The 23370-nt window shown below is 38.8% G+C and overlaps 9 protein-coding genes and 1 non-coding gene across 10 annotated transcripts; 4 read left to right on the top strand and 6 right to left on the bottom strand.

Annotated features, from left to right (window-relative positions):
• Nucleotides 1-1258: 1258 nt before the first annotated feature.
• Nucleotides 1259-3607, top strand: SOMG_00440 (ribosome biogenesis factor recycling AAA family ATPase; the record flags this gene model as incomplete). Its single annotated transcript, XM_056179234.1, has 1 exon — nt 1259-3607. The coding sequence occupies one exon, from the start codon at nt 1259-1261 to the stop codon at nt 3605-3607; it is 2349 nt and encodes a 782-aa protein (XP_056034977.1).
• A 370-nt stretch (nt 3608-3977) lies between these two features.
• Nucleotides 3978-4268, bottom strand: tam13 (Schizosaccharomyces specific protein Tam13; the record flags this gene model as incomplete). Its single annotated transcript, XM_056179233.1, has 1 exon — nt 3978-4268. The coding sequence occupies one exon, from the start codon at nt 4266-4268 to the stop codon at nt 3978-3980; it is 291 nt and encodes a 96-aa protein (XP_056035792.1).
• A 565-nt stretch (nt 4269-4833) lies between these two features.
• Nucleotides 4834-6270, bottom strand: mug147 (Schizosaccharomyces specific protein Mug147; the record flags this gene model as incomplete). Its single annotated transcript, XM_056179232.1, has 1 exon — nt 4834-6270. One exon carries the CDS (start codon nt 6268-6270, stop codon nt 4834-4836), a length of 1437 nt encoding a protein of 478 aa, XP_056035791.1.
• A 665-nt stretch (nt 6271-6935) lies between these two features.
• SOMG_20015 lies at nt 6936-7007 on the top strand. Its single transcript has one exon. It is a non-coding gene; the product is annotated as a tRNA-Glu (tRNA).
• Nucleotides 7008-9315: 2308 nt separating this feature from the next.
• SOMG_00437 (DNA-binding transcription factor) lies at nt 9316-10560 on the top strand (the record flags this gene model as incomplete). The annotated part of the gene is made up of 1 exon (XM_056179231.1): nt 9316-10560. One exon carries the CDS (start codon nt 9316-9318, stop codon nt 10558-10560), a length of 1245 nt encoding a protein of 414 aa, XP_056035790.1.
• A 255-nt stretch (nt 10561-10815) lies between these two features.
• utp20 (U3 snoRNP protein Utp20) lies at nt 10816-18467 on the bottom strand (the record flags this gene model as incomplete). Its single annotated transcript, XM_056179230.1, has 3 exons — nt 10816-18210; nt 18281-18367; nt 18426-18467. The coding sequence occupies 3 exons, from the start codon at nt 18465-18467 to the stop codon at nt 10816-10818; spliced, it is 7524 nt and encodes a 2507-aa protein (XP_056035789.1).
• A 190-nt stretch (nt 18468-18657) lies between these two features.
• Nucleotides 18658-19836, bottom strand: arp10 (dynactin complex actin-like protein Arp10; the record flags this gene model as incomplete). Its single annotated transcript, XM_056179229.1, has 1 exon — nt 18658-19836. The coding sequence occupies one exon, from the start codon at nt 19834-19836 to the stop codon at nt 18658-18660; it is 1179 nt and encodes a 392-aa protein (XP_056035788.1).
• A 409-nt stretch (nt 19837-20245) lies between these two features.
• Nucleotides 20246-20827, bottom strand: rpl1901 (60S ribosomal protein L19; the record flags this gene model as incomplete). Its single annotated transcript, XM_056179228.1, has 1 exon — nt 20246-20827. The coding sequence occupies one exon, from the start codon at nt 20825-20827 to the stop codon at nt 20246-20248; it is 582 nt and encodes a 193-aa protein (XP_056035787.1).
• A 396-nt stretch (nt 20828-21223) lies between these two features.
• pof12 (F-box protein Pof12) lies at nt 21224-22598 on the bottom strand (the record flags this gene model as incomplete). The annotated part of the gene is made up of 2 exons (XM_056179227.1): nt 21224-22408; nt 22452-22598. 2 exons carry the CDS (start codon nt 22596-22598, stop codon nt 21224-21226), a joined length of 1332 nt encoding a protein of 443 aa, XP_056035786.1.
• Nucleotides 22599-22925: 327 nt separating this feature from the next.
• Nucleotides 22926-23281, top strand: mrpl44 (mitochondrial ribosomal protein subunit L53; the record flags this gene model as incomplete). The annotated part of the gene is made up of 2 exons (XM_056179226.1): nt 22926-23115; nt 23169-23281. 2 exons carry the CDS (start codon nt 22926-22928, stop codon nt 23279-23281), a joined length of 303 nt encoding a protein of 100 aa, XP_056035785.1.
• Between the last annotated feature and the right edge of the window lie 89 nt (nt 23282-23370).

The raw sequence follows: 23370 nt of genomic DNA, 5'->3' as shown, positions 1-23370 counted from the left end.
TGCCTCTTACGTTTTTGTGTAAATACGAACATGTTATGGTCTCTTCGTTTTACCTTTCTTTATATAATAAACCAAGCATCATTCTTTATTATCTAATATTGTTAAAAGTTTACTTGTGGGATTTCAAAGGAAGGAGACTAAATTAATTTCTTTAATTCTTTTTATTTTTGAGGATGGTTTTGGAGTTATGCTGTGCTAGAGTTATTTACGATGCTTAATATGAGCAGGTGTGATTTTTCGTTCACAATTGTTCAATCAATCCTACTATTATTAAGCTGTCTTTTTTTTCAAGTGTTGTTAGGATTGTGGTTTGTTTAGGTTGCAATTCATGTATGTTTTGCTATGAAGGAGTTTTGGTGTTATGTCTTTTTCTTATATAAAACTGTCAAATCGTCTGGAGTCTGGGTTATTGAAATGCTGGTGATTGAGGATTATATTTTTTTTGGTTTCTAGCACAATTTTGCCCTGAAGGCAGATGGTTTACAAAAAAAAATCAAGCGTTATAAATATATACATACAAACTGTCGTTTATTGTTTTTCTTGTTTGTGGGCGTTGTTACTTTTCCTATTATTGTTAATACCCTAATACCTTTATTTCTTTTGCATCTTGGAATGTTTGGAAAGTATGAAGTCTTTATTGTGGACCATTATTTTTGTTTCTTGTCAAATACCCTGGGTTGTATTATACTTCTTTTGTTACAGTGCAATGCTGGTATTTGATATGTTCATATTAAATTGTTTATTATCTTATATAATCTTTACTGTTCTTTCGTGCCTGTTTATTTTCGTTTTATTACCCATAATATCTTCGATAACATGACTATGGTATATTTGGAATCTATTCATTTTGTAGCTAAAGATGTATTTTGTCGTCTTTCGTTTCAATTTCAATTTTAGAAACTTAAATAGAGCCGACAGATATATAAAGAAAAGTGTGTGTTCTTGTTAACGCATGTTTTGTAATTCTGGATTTCTTACTGGTTATATCTTAAAAAATACCTTACTACTGTTAATAAATAACTCCGTTCAGTAAGTATCCTTCAATTTAGTTCCTTATAAATTAGATGAATTGTTTTTAATTTTTTAAAGCTTCATTTGGATTTGTATCTCGTAAACACCTGAAAACGAAGACTTTGAATGAATTTGTGAATCTTTCAATGTTTACTATTTTAAGAGGTTGAGTGTGCTTCCGTATACCAAGAAATACTTTTGTCATCAGCCATAAACCAAGGCAGAAGGTTTAACAGTTCATATTGGGATGTCTGTTCCCATTAAACTATCGGTAAAGTTGATAGAAGGAGATGGTTCTTGGAGGGATCTTCGATATGTGTATTTTTCTCCTGCAGCTTTAAAACGACTGGGATTCGTTCAGAAACAGCTCGTTTCTGTAAAACATTATGATGGTTCGTCAATTGGTATTGTCCAAGTCCCACGAGGAGTCAATTTGGGTCCCTTTGAAGTAGGGATCAGCTCGCAGTTCGCGGAATGGGCAAATGTAAAAGTTGGTCAGCGAGTAAACGCCGTTAAATACGCTCATCCATTGAAGGATGTAGAAAGTTTAAAGATAACCTGTGGTCCAAATTCAGAAGGAACCCCTTTTTCGGAATCTGAGATCAAGAAGACCCTACTGGAAATGCGTTATGTGCATCTGGGCATGCTTTATTCAGCACAAAGCTCAAACACAACAAAATCATTAATACCTGGTTCAGTCCCTCCATCAATCAGTAACCATTTACAACATGATGGTGATAGTTTCCCACCGGGCTGCATTAAAGTTGATGAAATTCACGTCCGTTCTCCCAGCAACCTGTTGGAAGCAATATCTGATCTTTCTTTGGAGGAACCTCGTCTTTATCGGTTTACTGCATCTTCCGAGATGGATGTCGAAGGTGCTTTTCAATCTGAAATGTTTCAATCACAAACTTCACTTTCCTCATCTGTGGTCGAAATATCTCAGAATCAGCAGGAGACTTCATCTCCACCTGTAACATTCTCCTCTATTGGAGGTTTAGATCATCAGATACAACAAGTTCGAGATGTCATCGAACTTCCTTTTCAAAGTCCCGAATTATTTGAATATTTTCACATTTCTCCTCCTCGAGGTATTCTACTTTATGGACCTCCTGGAACTGGTAAAACCATGATTTTACGGGCAATAGCAGCTGAAACAAATGCGCGTGTGTTCCGGATTGATGGTCCATCTGTGGTTGGCAAATACATGGGTGAAACAGAAGCTAGACTCAAAAAGATTTTTGATGATGCTCGCTCCCAGCAGCCATCTATTATATTTATTGATGAGGTTGATGCAATTGCGCCTAAGCGAACTGCTGATATTAGCGAAGCAGAAAGCAGAGCTGTTGCAAGTTTACTAACTTTGCTTGATGGCATGTCAAGTGCTGGTAAGGTGGCCGTATTTGCGGCCACGAATCGTCCAAACTTTATAGATGAAGCTCTTCGACGACCAGGACGGCTGGAGAAAGAGATTGAGGTTGGAATACCAGATAAGAATGCTCGTTTGGACATATTAAAGCTTCTTTTTGAAAATGTTCCAAATACACTTAGCCCTGAAGAAATGGAAGATTTGGCTGGTCGCACTCATGCCTATGTGGGTGCTGATTTAACCGCTGTTGTTCGCGAGGCTGCTTTACGCGCAATCAAGAGAGCTTTAAGAATACGAAATGAGGCCGGTGACGCTACTACGAAGGAAACCCCGGGGGCTGTAGAGCTAGATGATGTAGAACTAGCGTTGACCTCGGTGCGACAAAGTGCGATGCGGGAATTTATCATCGAGTCACCCAATGTGAAGTGGTCACAAATAGGAGGCCAGGAAGATGTCAAGCAAAAATTAAAAGAATCAGTCGAATGGCCTTTGACGCACCCAGAAACTTTTTCTAGGTTAGGCGTGCGTCCCCCTAAGGGAATCTTGCTGTACGGTCCACCTGGATGTTCGAAGACGTTAACTGCGAAGGCGATAGCGACTGAAACGGGATTGAACTTTATTTCTGTCAAGGGCCCTGAGTTGTTTAACAAATACATCGGTGAAAGTGAGCGAGCTGTTCGTCAGCTTTTCCAAAAAGCTCGGCAAGCGAGTCCATCTGTCATCTTTTTTGACGAAATTGACGCCCTGACCGGCAGCAGAGGTGGGGATCACAGTGGAGATCGAGTTGTTACGGCATTACTAAATGAGATGGATGGTATAGAGGCGTTGAAGAATGTACTTGTTCTTGCAGCAACGAATCGACCGGACGTGATTGATCCGGCTTTGATGAGACCTGGAAGATTGGATCGACTATTTTATGTTGGGCCACCAAATTTTGAAGCACGTCGACAGATTCTTCTGATTCAAACCAGACAGATGAAGTTTACTGAAGGCATCGACTTGGAGGATATCGCGCTACGCACGGAGGGTTGTTCAGGAGCAGAAATAGTTGCTCTGTGCCAAGATGCTGGGTTAGTTGCTATGCACGAGAATGTTGAAGCAACGGAAATTACACAAGCACATTTTGAAAAAGCGTTGCTTGCACTCAGAAAGGGAATTAACCAAGGCATGTTGGACTTTTACAATCAATTTGCTGAAGGTGTTTCCACTAAGGTATCGAGTGGTTAAATTGCTCGAATTCCTGTAAGAAATTGAAAGATAGATAGATGGACGTGAAATTTTGTTTTTTTGGGTTTCTGGTTTACATGGCTTTAGGAATATTATAATGTATGTATTTTGATAGAAGATAGAAGCGACTACTACGCATTGTAGACAAGTAGTACAAATCAGATAGATCTAATACTGGTATGAAATACTTATCCGTTCACAAAAAACAAGTCTAAGTTGGTTACGAATTCATCATTTGATTTCTAAGCAACTATCATAACATATGTCAGAGAACAACCAAGGTTGTTATAACGGACCAAATCATGAAAATGTTTGGATTTATATAAATATGAAAAAGGTCGAAAGGATGCGATGATGCATGAATTTATGTTTATAATTTGAATTGACTCTGGATTTTGCTGAAAGCTTCTTGAGGAGAGGAAGAGCTCTCTTTGATTTGCATAATTACCTTCATGGCATTACCACCGGTAGCATCATTAATTTTGTTCATAATAGCCATCTTTTGCTTCGTGTCTCCTGGGATCACATCGTTGATTTTCTTCATAGTTTGTGCTTGCTTCAAATCAGAGTTGGCATGGGATGCGAAGCCCATAGGATCATCAGCAATTCCACCGCCGCCAGAGCCGGCTTTAGGGCCTCCAAGGTTCATTAAATTTTGCATGTTAGAGTGATAGTAGAAATCTAAATATAGAAGGATGTTAGACATGTCGAGGCATTCAAGTATTTATACCAGAAAATCCAGGTATTATTTCTTTGACATCATGAACAAAGATGATTTAATATGATGAGTCCCTTGACATCACTGGCTTTGCCCACAAGAATGTTGTTAAACACTGCGATCAGACAAAAATAAAAATAAATATAAATATAAATAAATAAAATAAACCCACTTGATCGGAAACGACGACGATGATATGGGAATCTCAAGCTATAGGTAGTATAAGTTTGGAGGTTTAAATAACTTTCACTTGACTTGGTTTGAAACGGGAAAAAACAAATAAAAAGTTCATTGATTACAAAACAAATGAAAGTAAATTGTAAGCCAATAACTCTAGCCTAACTCAATAACATCAAACGTCGTAAAGAAATCATGAAATACATAAATGAACAAAACAATACATGGTATCTCAAGAACGAAGAAACCACCAATCGGGTACCAACAAGAAAGAGATTCATAAATGATATTCGTAAAAACACGCACAAAAAACAAAAGGAACTTATTCTGGTTATCGAAGATCATAACTCGTTATCGAGGACACATCCATCGAAGTAGTGTCGGAAACAGAGGGATAAGGTGTCAAAGTGTTATTGTGAACGCGCCTTCCATTATGACAGTAGGAAGGGCTAGAGGATTGTGTATTGACGGTGGGATCTTGCGATTCCTGACTGGTAGAATCTATGCTAGGCGTAGGATCGACATCGTCATTGTTCAGGATGAACGATCGGTGGGCGGCCTCAATGGGCGCTGCATCGGAGGAACGCTTGGGCTCAGATTGCTGCGTGCGTTTTGTGCTTGAAAAGCGCCTGGGTCCGCTATCAACAGACGTGTGGACAGGCCGAACTGAAGCGTCATTGTAGAGGATATCGGTTTCGTGAGAAAGTCGGAATCCCCTCCTTTGAGGGTAAGAGTTGGATTGAGTGTTACGAGACGCGGGTTGAGTTGGATCCTCGGCCTGCTCGTGCTGGCCTTCCATGGTATCTGAAGTTGATGGCGATGAAGAGGATGCCTCGGTTTGACGGAAAGGTTTAGGAAAAACATCGAGGAGTTGGTCAGAAATCGACTTTGGATTCACTTGGGGGCCGTAAACGGCATCATACTGAGGTTGCGCTTGATTGCCCTTGTGTTGGTTTCCACCCATGACATACTCTTGATTTACAAAGGACTTTGAGGAGAGGTTAGAGACAGCGTCCGCTTCGGGATTGTACGTACTGGAGGTGGCGCGAGGAAACACCGGTTCACCATTGACGAAATTCATCTGGACATTAGAGGAAGAAGAATTGAAGCCAGAGGAGGAATGGTTGATGGTGGAGAAATTAAAAGCGGGCATATTGGGGGGATAAGTAAAGCCGCGGTCTGTGTGTGAGTTGCCAAAAGCGTCTTCATGGCTGTGATCAGAAGAATGGGCGTGAGGGTCCAGTAAATCAGCAAAGCTTTCGGTCATTGGGAGAGTTTGAGAGTCGCCCATTTCGTAATTGAGATTACTGTCGTGGGGATCTGCATGGGGATAAGCAGTAATAGGGCTTTTCGCCTGATTTCCTTTTCGGGAAGCAGATGGTTTGTCGTGAAACCGTGGGATGTCCTGCATGTCACCATGGTGGTGGAGAGAAGCGTACATGGCGAGATCGCCGTAATAGTCTCTGGGATCGCGATCACCGTGGTACTCGTCGGTCAAGTGACTGTACGAGGAGGAGCGGTCGAAATCGTCGTCGTCAATATCATAGTCATAATCATAGTCATTGCCGGGAGGGGGCAAAGCAGTATGAGACTGAAAAGGAGTTTCATGGTGAAGTTTAGGAAGAGTTTGAAAGTTGGCGGCGGTAGCAAGAGATTTTGGTTTGTGCTGCTGGGTGAATTCAGTGTATGCACCTGGTATATTGGAGATTAAATCTTGCTCCGTACTGTCGTCTTCAGTAGGGGTGATGATGGGCGTCGTGGAGAGCATAGCTGGCTGGAAGAAAAGCAGAAAGCTTGAAAGGAAGTACAAATAGAGCAATTGAAATTGAAATTGAAAATAAAACTCAGAAAATCAGAAAGTCAAAAAATCAAAAAATCAAAAATTAAATAGCAGAGTAGAGTAAAGTAAAGAGAAAAACCTTGTGAAAAGCAAATCAATTAGAGAAAGGTTGGAAAACAAAAGATTTCACTTGGAAATGAAGAGGGAGAGAGTGAATTCGATGGGGGAAGAGGAAGATGAAAGTATGAGTTGTTGAATGGGAATGGCAAAGATTAAAGCGAACAGGAGTACCTGAAGTGGTATAAAAGTAGATTTTCGATCACACCAAGCCTCGATTCAGCAGGCAATGATGTCAAGGATGGGCAACAAATTTGAGATACAGATTGATTCACCGAATCTTACAATGGCAAAGGCAAGCAAAAGGAACATGACGTTGAGATGAATGGCACTTACAGACGAGCGTGGTCGTGGTTCTTGTAGTAAGCAATTGTGCAATTGAAAGGAAAAGAATAAATATAAATAGATATAAAAATAAATATGAATACTTGTAGCAAAACAAGAAGTCTTTCAAACCTTCATTAGCCTGTTCGCCAGCGATACCATTTCGTCAAAGATGAACTAGTAGGTTTTCGTTTTCTTTTGTATAAGAGAAATCCGTCATGGTCCAGTGGCTAGGATTCATCGCTCTCACCGATGCGGCGGGGGTTCGATTCCCCCTGACGGAATCTTTTTTATTATGTTTTCGCTCTCAATTTTTTGATTTTGTTTTTGTTTTTGCTTTTTATTCTTTACTTTATTTTTTTTATTTTTTTTCCTGTTGTTGCTTATTTCGTGGTTTCCTAGAACCTGTAGGAGCAACCTTTGTAGCATCCTTGTAGACAGAATAACAGTGCCAAGGTATTCAGTAGCAATAAGGATGAAAGATAAAAGATGAAAGAAGAGGATTTCTAGATGGACGAAAGCATAAAACAGACACAGTAGATACTTCAATTGATTCCTTTTTATTTCTTTTTGTATGGCAAGAATGACGCTATATTGAATTGCATTCTGTTATTGTTTTGAAAAATCCCAAGGAGGACCGGACCATTTGCTTGATGAATGCTTCTTTGAACACCAAGGGAAACAATAGAGAAAAGGAAGTGGCAATGTTTAGTGGGTGGAATTTGTCTTTTTGCGATTGAAAAGCGATTTTACAAGCATTCATAAAGTCGTAAAGTCATAAAGTTGTGGAAAAGGAAAAAGGAAAAAGGTACTTTCTTTTCTTCTCTATCCCATTTCCCCCAATTCAATTTCTATCATCCAACAAATATCACCTCTGACGGTTCTACAACATTGTTTACGTCTTTCTTCTTTTTCTAGGATTTCTAAGCCAGAAAGATAAAGTTGATCGTTACGGAAACCAAGCATTCTTGTTGAATTTCTAATTAAAGGTTTTCTTTTCTATTGTATTATTGTCTGAAAAGAGATTCATCTTGCTTACTCGCAACAAACTCTTGAGGGTTTCCTGTCAGCTTCAGCTTCACCAAAAAGAGAAACGTATTACCAAAGAAATATCTCTTAAACACTCTTAAATTACTTTAAAAAATACAAACGATTACCACAAATGGTAATATCCTTGTTTTCTCTCTTGTTTTCTTTCTTTTCTCACCAACATGATATCATCCTTCGCCTAACAATATTCTTAAAAAATTTTCCCCTGAAAATCCCGCCTTCCCGTCGCTTCACATACCTAGCTCACAACCTTTTCCCAAAGGGATCGTTCCAAAGAATCTACACCAAAAAAGAATACAAATTAATAGAAAACACTTTCATTGTTTTCTATTAATTTGTTTTCTTATAAAGCGCTCCTTCTTGTGCAAAACAAACCGCCTCAAATGTTTCGCGAAAATTTCTTTTCGGTTAGCCTTCCCCTTCATTTCGCTTCGTACCATTTAGTAATATTATAGCGAACTTGCTAATTCCACTGGTAATGTGTCATAACCGAGGATCGTCAACTTGGATCCCCATACTTTCTACTTCCGCAATTTCATCTTCTACTTTCCACTTTCCCTCCCCTTCTTTCTATCTTTTTTCAAGTGTTTGCTTTTTGTTTTCGCCAGTCTATTTGGCTCTTTTTTGCGTTTTCTATCGAAGCTCTCTGCTCATCTTTTTCCTCTTCCTCGCAGGACGGACGTCCCGACTGCCCGACACTTTTTCTTTTTCTCTCTTTGCTTTGTTTGTTCGTCTCTGATTCCTCTCCTACTTTGCTTTTTCGTTGTCCTTTTCCTTCTTCTTTTCTTTTCGCAACCTTTTCTAGCTTTCCTATCTTCCTTTTTTTGGTTTTATTTACTGCGACATAAACGATCCTCCTTGCTCGCTTTTTTGCAACCCTTTCATCGTCGCTCTTTTCTTGGCTTTCCCATTCACTCACCCATCTTCTCTTTCCTCCTGTAGCAACTTTGCTATTTTGTCGTTTCGATTCCCTTCCAATTGGCTCCCTTGCCCTCGCTCTTGTTTTGTCGGCTTCTTTCCCGCTGCTTCCCAACTGACACTTTTTTTCCTTTTCTATTTTTTCCATCACTCTCTCTTGTCTTGTAGACACTGAATAGGAACTTGTCGTCGTTGGTTTCATTCCTTTTTCCTTTCCCCTCTTGTATATTGTGTTTTCAAATTCCCCAATTCGTTTCTGGTAGATATTTCCCTTTTCTTAAAACTTCCGGTTTCTTTTCAACTGCGAATCTTTTTCATCCACTTTTTTTCCTCTCACTTTCCTTTTCTTCTCGTTTATTTATTCCTTAGCCCCTAGTTTATTTATTGAACGGTTTCTCTTTTTCTTTTCTTTCCTTATTTCTCTCTCTCTCTCTCTCTCTCTCTCTCTCTTTTATCCTTTTTATTTCTTTCATTGTTTCTTCCTTCATTCCTGTGTCTCTCTTTTTCTACCTTTGCTTCTACAATTCAACGATTCCACTCTTGTCTTTCTTTCTCTCATCGGATTCTAGCTGTTTCTGTTCTCTTATTTTTTCCACTTTTCACATACTTTTCACTTCTCTCCCAATGGATTTACAAAGCATTTTACAACCCATGACGGGTCCCATTTTCTCTGCCGCTCCTCCTTCCTCGATTCCTACCTCCATGGCTCCTTCCTCTGCTGTCGCCTGTATAAATTCTTCCAATTCTTCAGCCAATACCACTTCAGCTCCTGTGCGGCCTGCTTTCAAGTCTGCTTCTTCACGTCCCGCCTCTACCACAACCCTGCATTCCTCCTCTCATCCTCCACCACACATATCTTTCTTGATTTCTTCCCCTGAACCTAGCCATCCTCTTACTCCCCTCAGTGCCACTTACCATACATCCTCCAACTCGGGTCCAAACCCTTTTCCTAGCTCTCATCATGCTCCTGGTGTCCTTGATTCTTCCTCGGCCTCAGCTGCTGCTCGGCACCCCGTTTCTAAGATCTCTAACCTGGTTCACCATTCTCCACCTGGATCCGCTTTTCCTTTTGACCAACCTCCACAGACTCGTGCTTCTTCCGCTTCAAGTTCTAAAGGAGAACAAAAAAGCTCAATTTCCCCCATTTTGAACCCAACCAATCGCTCTCCGATGAAAACATCCAATTCGTATTCCGCATACTCAAATCCATCTTTGCCTGCCTCTCCTCCGTCAGTCACTTCTTCCATAGATCAGCATCCCAGGGAATTTACAAAAAAACGTTCCCTTTCCGACGAAGATGTTGCTTGGCAACTTATTCGACTGGGCAATACTTCTTCCTCTGATCACCGAAATTCTGATTCTACTTCCAAAACCTCGTCTACACATACTAAGTCTGAAAACCCCAATTCCGGGAAATTGCCTATCATGTCCAAAACTCATCCTTTGGTAGATCCTCATCAGAGTGACTCATCAATCTGCGAATCTTTACACTCTTTTTCTAAGCGACGCCGTTCAAATAATAGTTTGAGGCATTCGTCTAGTCAGACAATTTCAAGTTTTCAACAACTTACTTCAAACAACAGTGAAGATAATAAAGAACTTTCAACGAATCAAGGATCGGAAAACCTCTCAAATTCCCACATCAACACAGGCTCGTTTCCAACTTACTTTGATTCTTCTTCATTCTCAAAAAGTCGCTGTTCCCGCTGTCGGCGTTCAAAGAAGGGGTGTGATCGTCAAAGACCCTGTGGAAGATGCCGTGATGCTGGTCTTAATCTAGATGAATGTGTAAGTGATGATGAACCGTCAAACGTAGGCGGACGAAAATCAAAAGGTCGTGGCCGCGGTAGACCAAAAACAAGAAACTGATGCATCTTCCGTTTTCCGTAACTTTATATTGCGTCCATCCTTCATTGCATATTTATATCAAGTCATACATTATTTATCTATATGAAAACCCAATATTACATTACTACTGTCGCTTTTACTTGCTTTTTTGACCTCTTCATATTCCACCTCTATATTTCTTAATTAGTGTAGATTAATATATATCTGATGACTCTATTTTACCAAAATCCATATTATTAAGTCATTATCCTAATATTCTACCGTGTATTCCCTTTTTTACCTTTTTTTAAAGACAGCATTCAACATCTTTTGATGCTGTGTTTTTCCTTTGCGAACATCGTGCTTCTTCTCATATTTACGTAGCTTTTTCTTAGCAGCAGTCCCTGGATCAACAACATGCTCGATAGCTCGTTTCTCACGTCGTTCGCGTCTAACATCTAGACTAGCTTGACGAACTTCTTGATATGCATTGATATATTCAGTTGTTCCAACCTTGGACTGAAGGACATCAAGAGACTCAATCACAGTATCTACAAGTTCTTGTTGTAAGTTTTTTTCCGCCTCATTCAACTCAGTATATCTATACAAAGCGCTTAAAATATCCTTTATAACAGGTAGTAATTCATCAGTTGAAAAGATTCGAATAATAATCACGAAGAATTGAATCATGTATTTCTTGCTGAGATCCATGCTCTCAACCCTTTGTTTCCTTAAGCTCTTATACATACGTCCAAAAATCTCCAAAAAGGGTTCAGAGTTTGCATTTCGGATACTGTTAAACCAGCGAGTTAAGAATACCAAGTTTTTAACAACTTGTGTTCCCAATTCCTCAGTAAGGGAAGAACTGCGTAATTGAGCCTGCATTGCATTTGAAATTTGCAAAACGAAATCCAGTTCAAATTCTACTTCAGACGCTTTTAAGTTCACTTGATTGAAACTCGAGTTGCCAGCTATCGCAAAGAAGTAACCGTAAAGGCGTGAAACAGAAAGTCGAACCCACGAATGCTTAAAAAGAAGAACATAACGAAGGCGAGTCCAAATTTGTTCATAATCACGACTACAAGCCTTTTCTGGATTAGCAATAACAAGTTTAAGCCATGACTGAAGACCGAAATAAAGCATTTCCCACTCATCTAGGGCATCATCAGCTTTGTCTATTGCCGTTTGAACAACATCAATCAATACTCCAGTGAAAACTTTAACTTCTTGAGTTTTTTCAAATCCATAAATCTCAAATAGCAGCCCAAACAGTTGCATTCCAACTCGGCTTAAATTCTTACCAGTATTAGACTTGTTTGAAATCCAAGTAAACAAAAGTTGTCTAATTAAGGTATAACTTTCTTCGTCTACTCGCTGGAAAACCATTCTTATAAGTTCAGCAGACATCTCCCGACAATGTGGTTCAGGGTCATTGACCAAAACCATTACCAGAGCAAGAAATATTCCATGAAGATACTCTCTCAGGAGAGTGTTACTAAAATTATTTAGAATAGCATGCAATAATTCCATTATTGATTCTCTGCCGGGTGCAAATTCATATTCAAGGTTTTTTAAGATAAAGGACATTTGCTTCGCAAACCTTGTTTTCCCTTGTGGGAAATCCAAAAGGAAACCATAGTACAAATGACGACAAGTTTGGCGGGTTGATTTCGTATGGTTAGTAACCATCATATCACGGATTTTATCCATTAGTTTATAAAGTTCCGCTGACATAGCTTTTCGAACAATGCTAGCTCTAACTAAAGAAAACATAACACCCTGGCGATCAGGCTCTTCTATGTCACTGCTTATCCTTTCCAAAAGATAGCTTAAAGCAGATTCTTTAATTTCAACACCTTCGTAAGGCAAAATACTAGCAATGAATTTAAGACTAGCTTGGCACAAATCAGAGTTCGTAGTCGGAGAGTTCTGTATCAACTTAATAGCCTGGGAAATGAAAACAGAACTTCCTGAAAAAAGCTGTGACATTTTCAATGGGAGTAAAACAACTATAATACGTAGAGCAGATATATTTAGCTCTTCAGAATCGCTTAACAATGCATCACCGATAATGGGAACAAATCCAGCCATATTTTGAGAGGTAAGTAGCTCCTTATGTCTTGTAATAATCCCACGAAGAGCATCCAATGCAAATCTAACAAGCTTTTTCGAATTCTTGGCGAAATGGTTGGGTTTCCTCTGCTGTCCTTCATGATTATCGTTCGCAGAGATAATAGCATTCTGTTTCGCCACGTAATCAAAAACATTATAGCAAAAAATCAAAGCCTTTTGAGTTGCGCTTTGCTTATTAGCCATAACACCCATAGACAATCTTCGAGACAATTCATCCACTTTTCTTAAGGATCTAGGGTATGTCGTTTCAGATAAAACATTCTTCACAGGACGTAAAAGTATACCAAGGCTTTCGATACCAGACATACGAGCAACAATTTCATAGGAATCAAAGCTCTTATTCCCTTTAATCTCTTTAACGTTGGACTTGTATTCTTCTGCGTCTTTCTCTAATCCTACTTCACCAAATATTTCATGAACAAATATAGTGGAGAGGTTATCCAAACAGTAGTCAAGAGAACCATAAGGATATACCTCTTCAACCGTGACCAGGAGTGAATGCACAGTATACCCAAGAACATGCAATTGGTAACCTCTTTGCAAAGAGATTCTCAGTTGATTAAGGATAAACGAGAAATACTTGGGCCCTAAAACTTTCGCAATAGAGGATAGAGTTTTTCGAGTAGCATCTCGTGAATCTTGGGCTCGACTTCGAAGGATATGGCAAATGTCGATTAGTACAGAAGGTAAGCGTAACGCGATCTGCTCATCCGAAAGCAAAGCAATTAACTGTACTATTGACAAAGCAATTGAAACACGAAGCATGACTGTTGATTCCTCTCTTATATGAAGGTAAAGAAGCAAGGGAGGAAGAATTTGATGATCGAAACAAGCAGTCAACTTCGACTTTTCTGGCAAGCTATCGGTAAGAGCATTCCTGTATGTCAACTTATCATTATTGTCTACTTCCATGTCCATTTCATCTGGTTTGTCTACTTCCATGTCCATCTCATCTGGTTTGTTATAAGATGCGACAGCAACCTCTAATGGTCTTAAGGCAGTTACTAAAGCATTTATCAAACGGATAACGATCTTCTGATCCATAGACACATTTTTTAGCAATCCAATATAGCGTTTCAAAATTGCCTGATATTGGTTCCATTGCAACCATTTAGCAATATCGCCAATAGTTAGTACAGTATCATCAATCAACGCCTGAGGAATATTTATGGAAAAACAATAATGTTCTAACAGAGGTAAAAATATATGTGAGATGTTTGAACTTTTAATAATTCCTGTATCACATATAGTTGCCAATCTCCTCATTGCACGTCGTCTTCTATGTAATTGAATATGAAGAATATTATTAAAGAAGTTGGCTTCTTCATCTCCATCAAAAATCAAGGCGTGCATGTCAGAAATACTTTCAAATGTAGGGAGATTCGTAATCGAATAATTAAGCAAAGATACGAATTCCTGTCTAATAAATTCATTTTTATGCCTCATGTTTGTTTTTATGTTAGGAAGGATAGAATTTTGAAATAACGATGCTTTGAAAGCACTAATCTCATCTTCCAAAGATATCGTATCAATGAAGCGCTTGATTCCAAGTGTCGCACTGCTCCTAATAGACAATTCATCTTCATCTCGAATAAAGAAAAAACAGTTATAGAGTACGGGTAACCAAGTTAAATTAGTGATATCGGCATAATGTTTTTCGTTAAGTGAAGTAAAAGCTGACAGTCGACGTTCAAAATCAGGTTCATCAAGTCGCTTTTGAGAAAATGAGTTAACCTCTTCTGCAAAGACAGAACCAAATGCAATATCGGTATTAACATCGCTGAAAGCTCTTAATATGCCGTTCAAAGATTTGCGAGATGAAGGTTCCTCAATGTGAGCGTACATTTGCATCAATGCTTCAAATTTTGTGGACTCCACTAATGAAGCTTGCACCCATGGTTTATTGTTGGGAAGAAAACGGGCGAACAGCTCCAGTATATTTGCTTTTACAGGGTTTGGCACCAGTCTTTTTGGCTTCTTCAAAAATTGAACGAGTAAGTCAAGTAAATGCGACGAATCGAGTTCGCTAGAGATGAACTCAGAGATATTGGTTAGTACCACGACTAATCCATCTAAAACTCGACTGTTGTCCGCAAAAGCCGGCTTTCCAAGTACATCGGACAGATTTTGAAAAATTAAATTTACGTTGGGGAGTATCACTAATGAAGCAACATTTTGTCTAAATTTTTCCTCCGTATCTTCAGATTGCGCGTGCAAGACGACACTATTAAGAACCTCAAAAACAAAGAGAATAACAGGTACCTTAACAGTAGATTGACAGATAACATCTAGCAAAACCTCCACTACGGAACTGCCAAACTCTAAGATTGAGGACAAATATGTAGTACTATCAAACCATACTCTGAAAATTTGCATAAGCGTAGAAACGCTTTGAGTATTCTCAGTCGCAAACTTAGGAAGTTTAGGATAAACGAAGTATTTAAATAAGAACACATTATACGGACCAAAATCGACTTCAGGGCAGGAGGTCAAAAACGACAAATATACTTTTAATGAGTTATGGCGAATAGTGTGGGCGAGTTTGACTTCAGGGGAGGCCGAGTCGTTATTGGAACCAAGCAAGTGATCTACAAACAACAAACTGTACAAAACAGCATTGAGAATCGAGGGTGCCACAGGTGTTAACTTCGAAGCGATTTGCTTAAGAAGTTCTTCAACCATTGAGAGGAAACCAATTTGACGTCTTTGAGATATCGCAGGTAATGATTTCACAAGACCAAGTGGATCTGTTTCATCAACAAAATAACGAGGCAAATTTTCATAGGGCCTGAGCATCAAACCTATCAATAATTCTAGATCCGAAATCCTCATATTTCCAAGGGTAGATAAAACAGTGGATCGTCGAGCATTTTGATTTTTTTGACCGCCATAGGCTGCGGAGGTCATTTTCCCATACAAGATTCCAATGACAACAGGCATAAGATTTAAACGATGAGGTTCCTGAATTATACTGTCCTCCGGATTAACAAAAAGGAAAGTTGTCAGTTCATCTCTGAATTTTTTGTCATCAAGCAAGTTCTTTAAATTTCCTTCGTAGACATTTAAGCTCTCGTCTTTGTAGCATAACAATGCATCCAGTGCAGAAGATTGCACCTTGGAGTCACTAACACTAAGCCCCCACAGAAACAACTCCTTTCGTTTACTTGCATTTTTGGTGTGTTCTTGTCCTTGAAGACGTGAATAAAGGCCTAAGAGCATATACACATCTTGCCGAGACCAATCCGTATTTAATTCGAATCCATGTTGAAGACTAAAGAGATACTCATCGATTTGACCGATATGGCTATAAACCAAATCAGAGGATTCATTCAAGATACGTAAGCTTTGAGAACGATACGAAGGAAGATTCGAATAATCGTCTTCCAACGGCTTTAACAAATTTTTTATGCTCTGCACCCTAGGTTCCTCAAAATTGAACAGGCAAGTGCTAAATGTTTCTTCAGAAGCTGCAAAAGAAGGACAAGTAAACTCGTATCTGTCTAATGAAGAAAGATAATTGACTTCAGAAGGCTCAAAACGAAGCGTTGACTGTTGCTCTTCAGTAAGCAAATTTGCCGGGGGATTGGGAGAAGATAGCCAAGTAAACATTATACTCATGAACTCTCCCTCTAATTCTTTATTGACCAAGTTTGTTATCGCCTTTGCGAAATCCTTCCAGACAGGAGTAAACCTAACTATGATACATCCAAGTAAAGAATATAAAGCGATTTTCCGATCTTGTGCTGAAAGTAGATTTATTTTGCTGACAATGTTCCGAGCAAGTACAACTGCATCACGGCTCGTTGAAGGGCTAAGTGGCATTTGAATTAAATCCCTGATATGTAGCAAAGGGGCCGAACACTGTCCGTTGACGCGTTCAATTATAGTGAGAACTAAATTTATTGAAACGCCCCTAAGGCCAGCAGCACCGCTTACCAGATTTTTTAGCAAGGAGTTAATTATGGGATCCATAAATTTCTCAACAGAACCAGCTTTCATTGCTGCAAATGGTATCAAATTTTCCAAGAAATACTTGCTTGAGGAATACAGTTCAAACTTAGGCAGCACCACATTCATTAGCTTGTGTACGCGTGATGAGTTGTTCTTTAAATTTTTACTTAACTTTTCGTTGAGAATTCCTAAAATTAAGCCCACCAAATTTCCAAAAAGCAAAGAGGGTGAAGATAAACTTTCCGTTTTTTCTAAAAGCCGCAAACAACAATCATACAGTTGATCTCCATCCATACTGGAACAAGATATTAGAATTAATTGAGACCATACGGAAGCCAATTCATTTTCAGTCAAAGGCTCCCCACTTTCGGTCAGGAAAGATACTTTAGACAAACTTTCACTAACCATATTAAGTATGTTGGGAGTTAAAGAAACTTCTTTGTCGAATATTATTTCCATAACAGCCATGTGAATCATATCCAAATCAGGATGCGAGGATACATATTTGGACAATACAGGCTTAACAAAAGAAACGTATCTTTGATGATTTAACTTTTGAACAAAGTCAGCAAACGATAAAAACAATGAGGGAGGGCCTTGCTGTAGGAAGCTTAAAATATGCGTGCTGTGAGGAATAACAGCAGGAACCTCGGGATACGTAATAAGATATGCTCCCAATTGGTATACTATTGTTAAATTAGAATATTCTGCAGATTCCCAATCAATTGTCTCTAACAGTTTTTTGTAAACTTCAAGGAAAGTCGAAGAGTTTGAAAGTCTGCCACCCTTTCGGGTAGCGACAACGGTAACAAATGATTTTATATAAAGAAAAGGATTCTCCCTAATCTTTTGAATAAGTACATCCTGAACTTCCACAAAAGACTCTACAGTGGAATGATGAATGATGGAAATCAAAACGGGGATACAAACAGGTGTAGCTTTGGGTAATGCATAAATAGAAGGATCCATAAGGATTCTTAAGAAAGTGATACCTTTCGAATGAACACTAGAACCAACGCCTTCGATAATGCGGGAAAAAAGGATAACAATACCCTCCAAATACTGAGTCGAGTAGTTTTCATTTAAGTCATTCAAAATATGATGAACAAATGGATAAGCATTTTCTTCTTTGCATAAGCGGCACAAAAAGGACAGAGCTTCCGAGGTAAACCGGATGACATGAGCCTTTTCTTTTTGTTTACCTAATAATGGAGACAGAACATCATAAATATGGCTTAATTGAGGAACTAGAATCTTTCTCAAATATTTAAAAAGGTATGCAACTGCGTGAAAAGACCAGTCGACAACTTCTAGCTCGGTACTACGCACAAGTTTGGATAGTAACAATAATGTACGATCCACATACACAGCAAACTCAGTTGTTAAATCGCGAGCAAACTGGGTGACCAACTCCAACAATGGCTGTAAAGAAAGCGAATTACCTTCACTAGCATATTTTTCGAGGATGGAGAAAACAGTCTCTTGGTGAAAAATTAACTGAGGAAGCGATTGCGTATAAGGAGAAATATCTCGGAAAAAATTATTAAAATGAGTCGAAAGATTCAATTCTACCCATTTATTTAAACAAGAGATAAAGTACGACTCAAGCTATTCGTTGTTAGAACTTGTCAGTTTTAAATTTTTTTTTTTCAATTCCAAAACACCTTCGAATACTTACATTTTCATCTTCTAAATCAGCTGCCCGGCGTACTTTATGGGCAACATCGATTTTCAAATTGTCTACTCGTTTGGAAAACGGTAAAAACTAACAAACTCTGATTAGCTATCTTCCGGATATAATTAGGTTCCCATTGAGTACGTACCACATAATTTTTCGTACTATTATTCTGCGCAGCAGCTTTCATGTCTCCTGCGAGATTTTTTAAGCAATTCACCACAATGAATGGATTTTGCTTTCTGCACGTAGAAATTGCAAACAAGACTGCCAAGCACTATTATACTGTGGCGGCATAAGCTCACTAACTCGTTTAATGTATTATAAAGAACAGAAACCCCATCCTCGTTATTATATGTTTACTGAGACGGTTTACTGTCTTAAGTTTGGGGAAACCACCATTCCGGTAAGGGTAATCCATGGGAATACTGGGAATTGGAGAAGAGCATAGGAGACGGAGGGAATTTTTGATTGGCACATTCAACAGAGGCTGAAGAATTGTTTTCATTGATATCCCCCATTTGCGATTTGCAGGAAATAGTGGCTCCATACCAGGCAGGAAACGGGGTTTGAATATGTGATTGAAGGCATTGGATAGTGATCCCTCGAGCAATCATCTCATGCCTCCAACGCTCTAGCATACCCGGAATAGAAGCTAAAGGTCCTGCGAGTAAAACTTTGCTTGCTAAAGGCCTTTTCAGATCAAGGGGAAGAGATTGAATGACCTGTTGCAGAAGATTTGGTAAGGCTTGTTCTACAAGGTCTAAATGCATAGAATCTGTACCATGGAAAAGTGATTCTAAGCAAGCAGCCGGTATCCAAAGTGGTAATTTAATTTGGTCATTTTTGCAGTTATCAAAGAAGAGAAGTTCCTCTTGATAAGCATGATGAGACGGCTTCGGAGCGAAGGTCATTAAGCTCCTCGGGGAATTATGAAAAATACGGACGATTTCTTCGGCATTCATTGCGCAAGGAACATCTTGGTCTGCATAAGGATAAACTGTAGAGTTAAGAAGAGATGAAAGAAGGCCTTGGAACGAGAAAGGTACTAGTTCACGCTGAGAAGCATTTGTCGGATTCGGGGCTGCACGAACTGCTGCTAAGCAATTGTGCATGTGCTTCATCACTGACATAGTACTTTTGTCAGATATACGGATTAAGTTGCTAAGGATTTTTAAATCGGCAATGGGGATGATTTTCGTTTCGTACCACCCTATGTCAATGATAAGTGCATCTTTGGATTCGGCACTCAATGTCATTGTAAGAGTTGAATACATCCACAGTATTGCTTTCACTTTTAGGTTTAAGAATAATACTTCGCAAATAGATTCTCTCTCCTTCTTGCTCAAGAAAAGATCAACGACTAAAACGACACAAGTATTTTGCAATACTATTCCGGGCAGTGTGGAACAAAGACGTATAATTGAATACATCAACTGGTCTGCAAGATTTTTAGCAATGTTATTGCTATTGTGCAAATGCCGTATTCGAGGGCTTTCTTCTTCAGGAATGCCCAAAAACATCAATGTTTCATCAATTTGAATTAGAAGCGTCGACATTTTTTAATTGTTTAAAATTAATAATCTAATAAGCAAGTTAATTCTCTTATTAATGACTAGTAGCTTCTATTAGATTTTCTATAACATATAAATTGTTCTAATATGGTGGTGTAGGACAAAGGGATATCGACAAACAGACCTAAAGTGCCCTCGTCAACTACGCGAAATGCCAACTTGGCATTTACACCCATAAGAATTTCGGTTTCACGTTCACGAATTTAATATTTTGCCCTACAATATAAAGAAAAACTCCACCATAATTTACTCATCGCGTGAAATACTACTGTCTCTACTCATCACATTTGAAGTATTTTACGTTACATGTCATCACAATCGTTTAAGACAGTTTGATATCGTAATAAATTATGCAGCAAAACTTATTTTATAGGGAAAGATTTGGTACACTCATTTACTCCTCAATTTGCTCAGCAGCGGTGTAAGCTTGTTCACGCTTTTCTCCGACAACCTTAGCTCTACGGAGACGAGCGGCCTTGGAACGAGTACGACGAGCATCCTGTTGCTCTTGAAGTAACTTAGTACGGTTGGCTTCAGCCTTAGCACGTTGGATGTGTTCAATCAAAGCACGCTTGTGCTTAAAGGTGTTACCCTTAGCAGCCAAGTAAAGGCTGTGGTAAAGGTGCTTATCAATCTTGCCAGTTTCACGGTACTTACGGAGAAGACGGCGCAAGACACGTTGGCGGCGCATCCAGACAACAGCAGAGGGCATACGAGCCTCAGCAGTACCCTTACGCTTACCATAACCAGTGTGACGACCAAGACGCTTAGCAGCATGGGTCTTGCGGATACGGAAGCGAGAGTGCATTAAGTTAGGCTTGCGGATGAGCAAACCGTCCTTAACCAACTTACGGATGTTTTGACGGCTGTTAGCATTGCTGATTTCGCTAAGTTCGTTGGGATCCATCCAAACTTTACGTTTGCCGCATTTTAAAACGGAAGAAGCAAGGCGCTTCTGCGTACTGAGGTTGGCCATTTTTTCTCGCTGTTTTTTGGTGGACGGACGGTCCTTCCAGTTGTACTCTTGCCCAATTCTTTTGATGTATGCGGACAGTCACGTTTAGGGTAGGGTTCGGTTCAAATAAAACAGCCTAACAAAATATATAAAATCAAGTAGAAAGCAAAAACGAAACGTAAATTATAAAACATAAGAAAAGAGGATGTGGAAAATCACGTCTCTTACCAAAAAAAAACCTAGTCCATTTTAGTTTGAATAAACACGTCTAAACTAGCTTGCTGAAAAAAAAATCTATCAATATATGCTGTTACAGATAACCACCATGTTTGTATTTGTTTATCAAAATGATTGTTGGTGTAACTTAAATACCATAAATAACATAGGAAATGAAATTAGTCCACGGTTGAAATCGCGTTAAGCATAAAAAAGGAATGCCATAACATTTCCATCTGAAAGTGTAATCATTACTGTATCGTCAAATAACTCAATGTCCTGCACTTGAGTCTTGTTTTGTTCATAATCTCGGATATACTGACTAAAAATCCGTTTTGACTCAATCATAAATGGCTGAAATTCTTTTGCTTCTCTATAGTTTTGAAGGTCCCATAAACAAATCTCAGTACAATTTCTGGAAACAGATACAATTTTTCCACAGTCAAACAGTTTAGACTTTTCCACGCCACAAACATGTCCTTGAAGCTGGACACCCCATTGAATGCAAGTAGAATCGAGGCCTGAAGAGATATAGTGTAGCATTAATGTATTATCTGCATGAGAACTCAAGACATAAGGACCTTGTTGATAAACGCCTGAGGCGGGTTGTGAAGAAAAAGCAATATCAGAAGCTTGACGTTGCCCGACTCGGTTTTTTACAATCCTTGAGTCCGTAATCCAAAACTCCTGTGATCCAATGGTCCACCCATGGGCAATCATATATTCGCTATAGGTCAGTTGTACAATGAGTACTTTATGTGAATTAGAAAAATCAGTTTCTATGTGGATTGAAATGGGAACCTTCACGCCAGAAACAGAAAACTTTCCAAGCAACTGAAAAGTAGCTGTAGACAAGTTTTTGTTCCTAAACATATAAAACGACTCATCTTTCGTCAATCCACAGAGCAAATTGTGTCGTATAGAAAGAGATATAAATGGGGTATCAATTTCTAAAATACTGTTTAAGTTACTGAACCCATTTTGAGTAAGCGTTGCTTGAAGTACGGCTCCAGACTCCAACGCTATATAGAAGTTTTTACCATCAACACACATAGCAGTAGGAGAATCAAGTTTGTATTTCTCAGGGAACGGTAAGGCATTCAAACATGTCATTTTGTTTTCATGGAAAGACCATTCATATAACATCGTTGTACTACATGTGTACACGCGCCCTTTATGGAGCAGGGTAATATCCAACTTCGATTTATCTGTCTGAACGCTGTTTCGATTCTTAAAAAGAGAAAAAACCTCTTTCCTACAGTTTCCAGAATCCCAATTGCTCTCACTCTTGAATTCATTCTTCCAGTTTTTACGGGTTTTCTTAACACGAGCTCTGCGTCGAATACGACTTTTTCCAAATTCTGAAAGAAAAAGATTATGCCATACCTAATTACAGTTAATAAAGATATACCTCCAGAAAATTGCTTACAGATGAGGTTTGAGCGATTGATTTCCAATTTTTGGATACTCTTTCTAATGCAACGATATCGCGAGACGATAGGCTTTCAAAAATGTGAAGAAGTGTTTCATGACTAAAAATACTTGCTGGATTTTTCGTTTTGGCTCTCAAACTCATGATAAAAGCTGTTTTCCAACACAATTCCACGTTCTGTTGGAATTTAAACAAGTAGCTTTCTTCAAAAAAATTGGTTCTGAATATAAACGTAAGCTTAGTAAAATTTCAGAAAAGTAATTACAATAAATAAAATGAAGTAGTTGAGATTCGATGAGTGAAAATATTTGAGAGGAACGTATTGCCTTCCAGTCTAAGCTTAGCTTACCCAGAACACCAGAGCAGAATATCCATGATATAGGCTTCTACGATCAAAAAATAGAGAAGATTTGCTTTTTTGAATTTATAAGGACAATTTAAGACTCTCCACTCAGAAAATTGCTGTTGAACATGATTTTTGGCTTCATAAACAAACTATCCATAACGAACTTAAATCCTTTCTCAAAGGCAAGCCGTTCCGCAAGACTTCTTTTAGCTTTAGCAAACAAAGACAGTGCGAGGTCGAATTACGGCATGTTTTTAACAAGCAGTGTCGCGCCTAAAGGTTCTACTGTCAATCCAACTATAGAAGTTCTATATAGTAAGTGCAGACACCTTGCTTTAATTCATTTGAATTTCTAACCATTTTTATAGAGGATGGTAAAAAAATGTCTATTGACTCCTCAAAGATCAATGTCGACAGACTCAGCGACATGATCGATAGTTATAGTAGAACGCTGAAGTTTAAAGACATGATTCAAAAGTAAATTACTCTTGGTTTCAATTCAATATTGATATTGAGGCGTTTCAAGTTACAGCGAAGGAAGCATGCGACGATTGCAAACAAATGTCTAAT

The sequence above is a fragment of the Schizosaccharomyces osmophilus genome, chromosome 1 (genome assembly GCF_027921745.1).
Source record: "Schizosaccharomyces osmophilus chromosome 1, complete sequence".
Taxonomy (NCBI): domain Eukaryota; kingdom Fungi; phylum Ascomycota; class Schizosaccharomycetes; order Schizosaccharomycetales; family Schizosaccharomycetaceae; genus Schizosaccharomyces; species Schizosaccharomyces osmophilus.
Note: the sequence above shows the minus strand (reverse complement) of the source record. Positions and strands in the feature narration are given on the sequence as shown.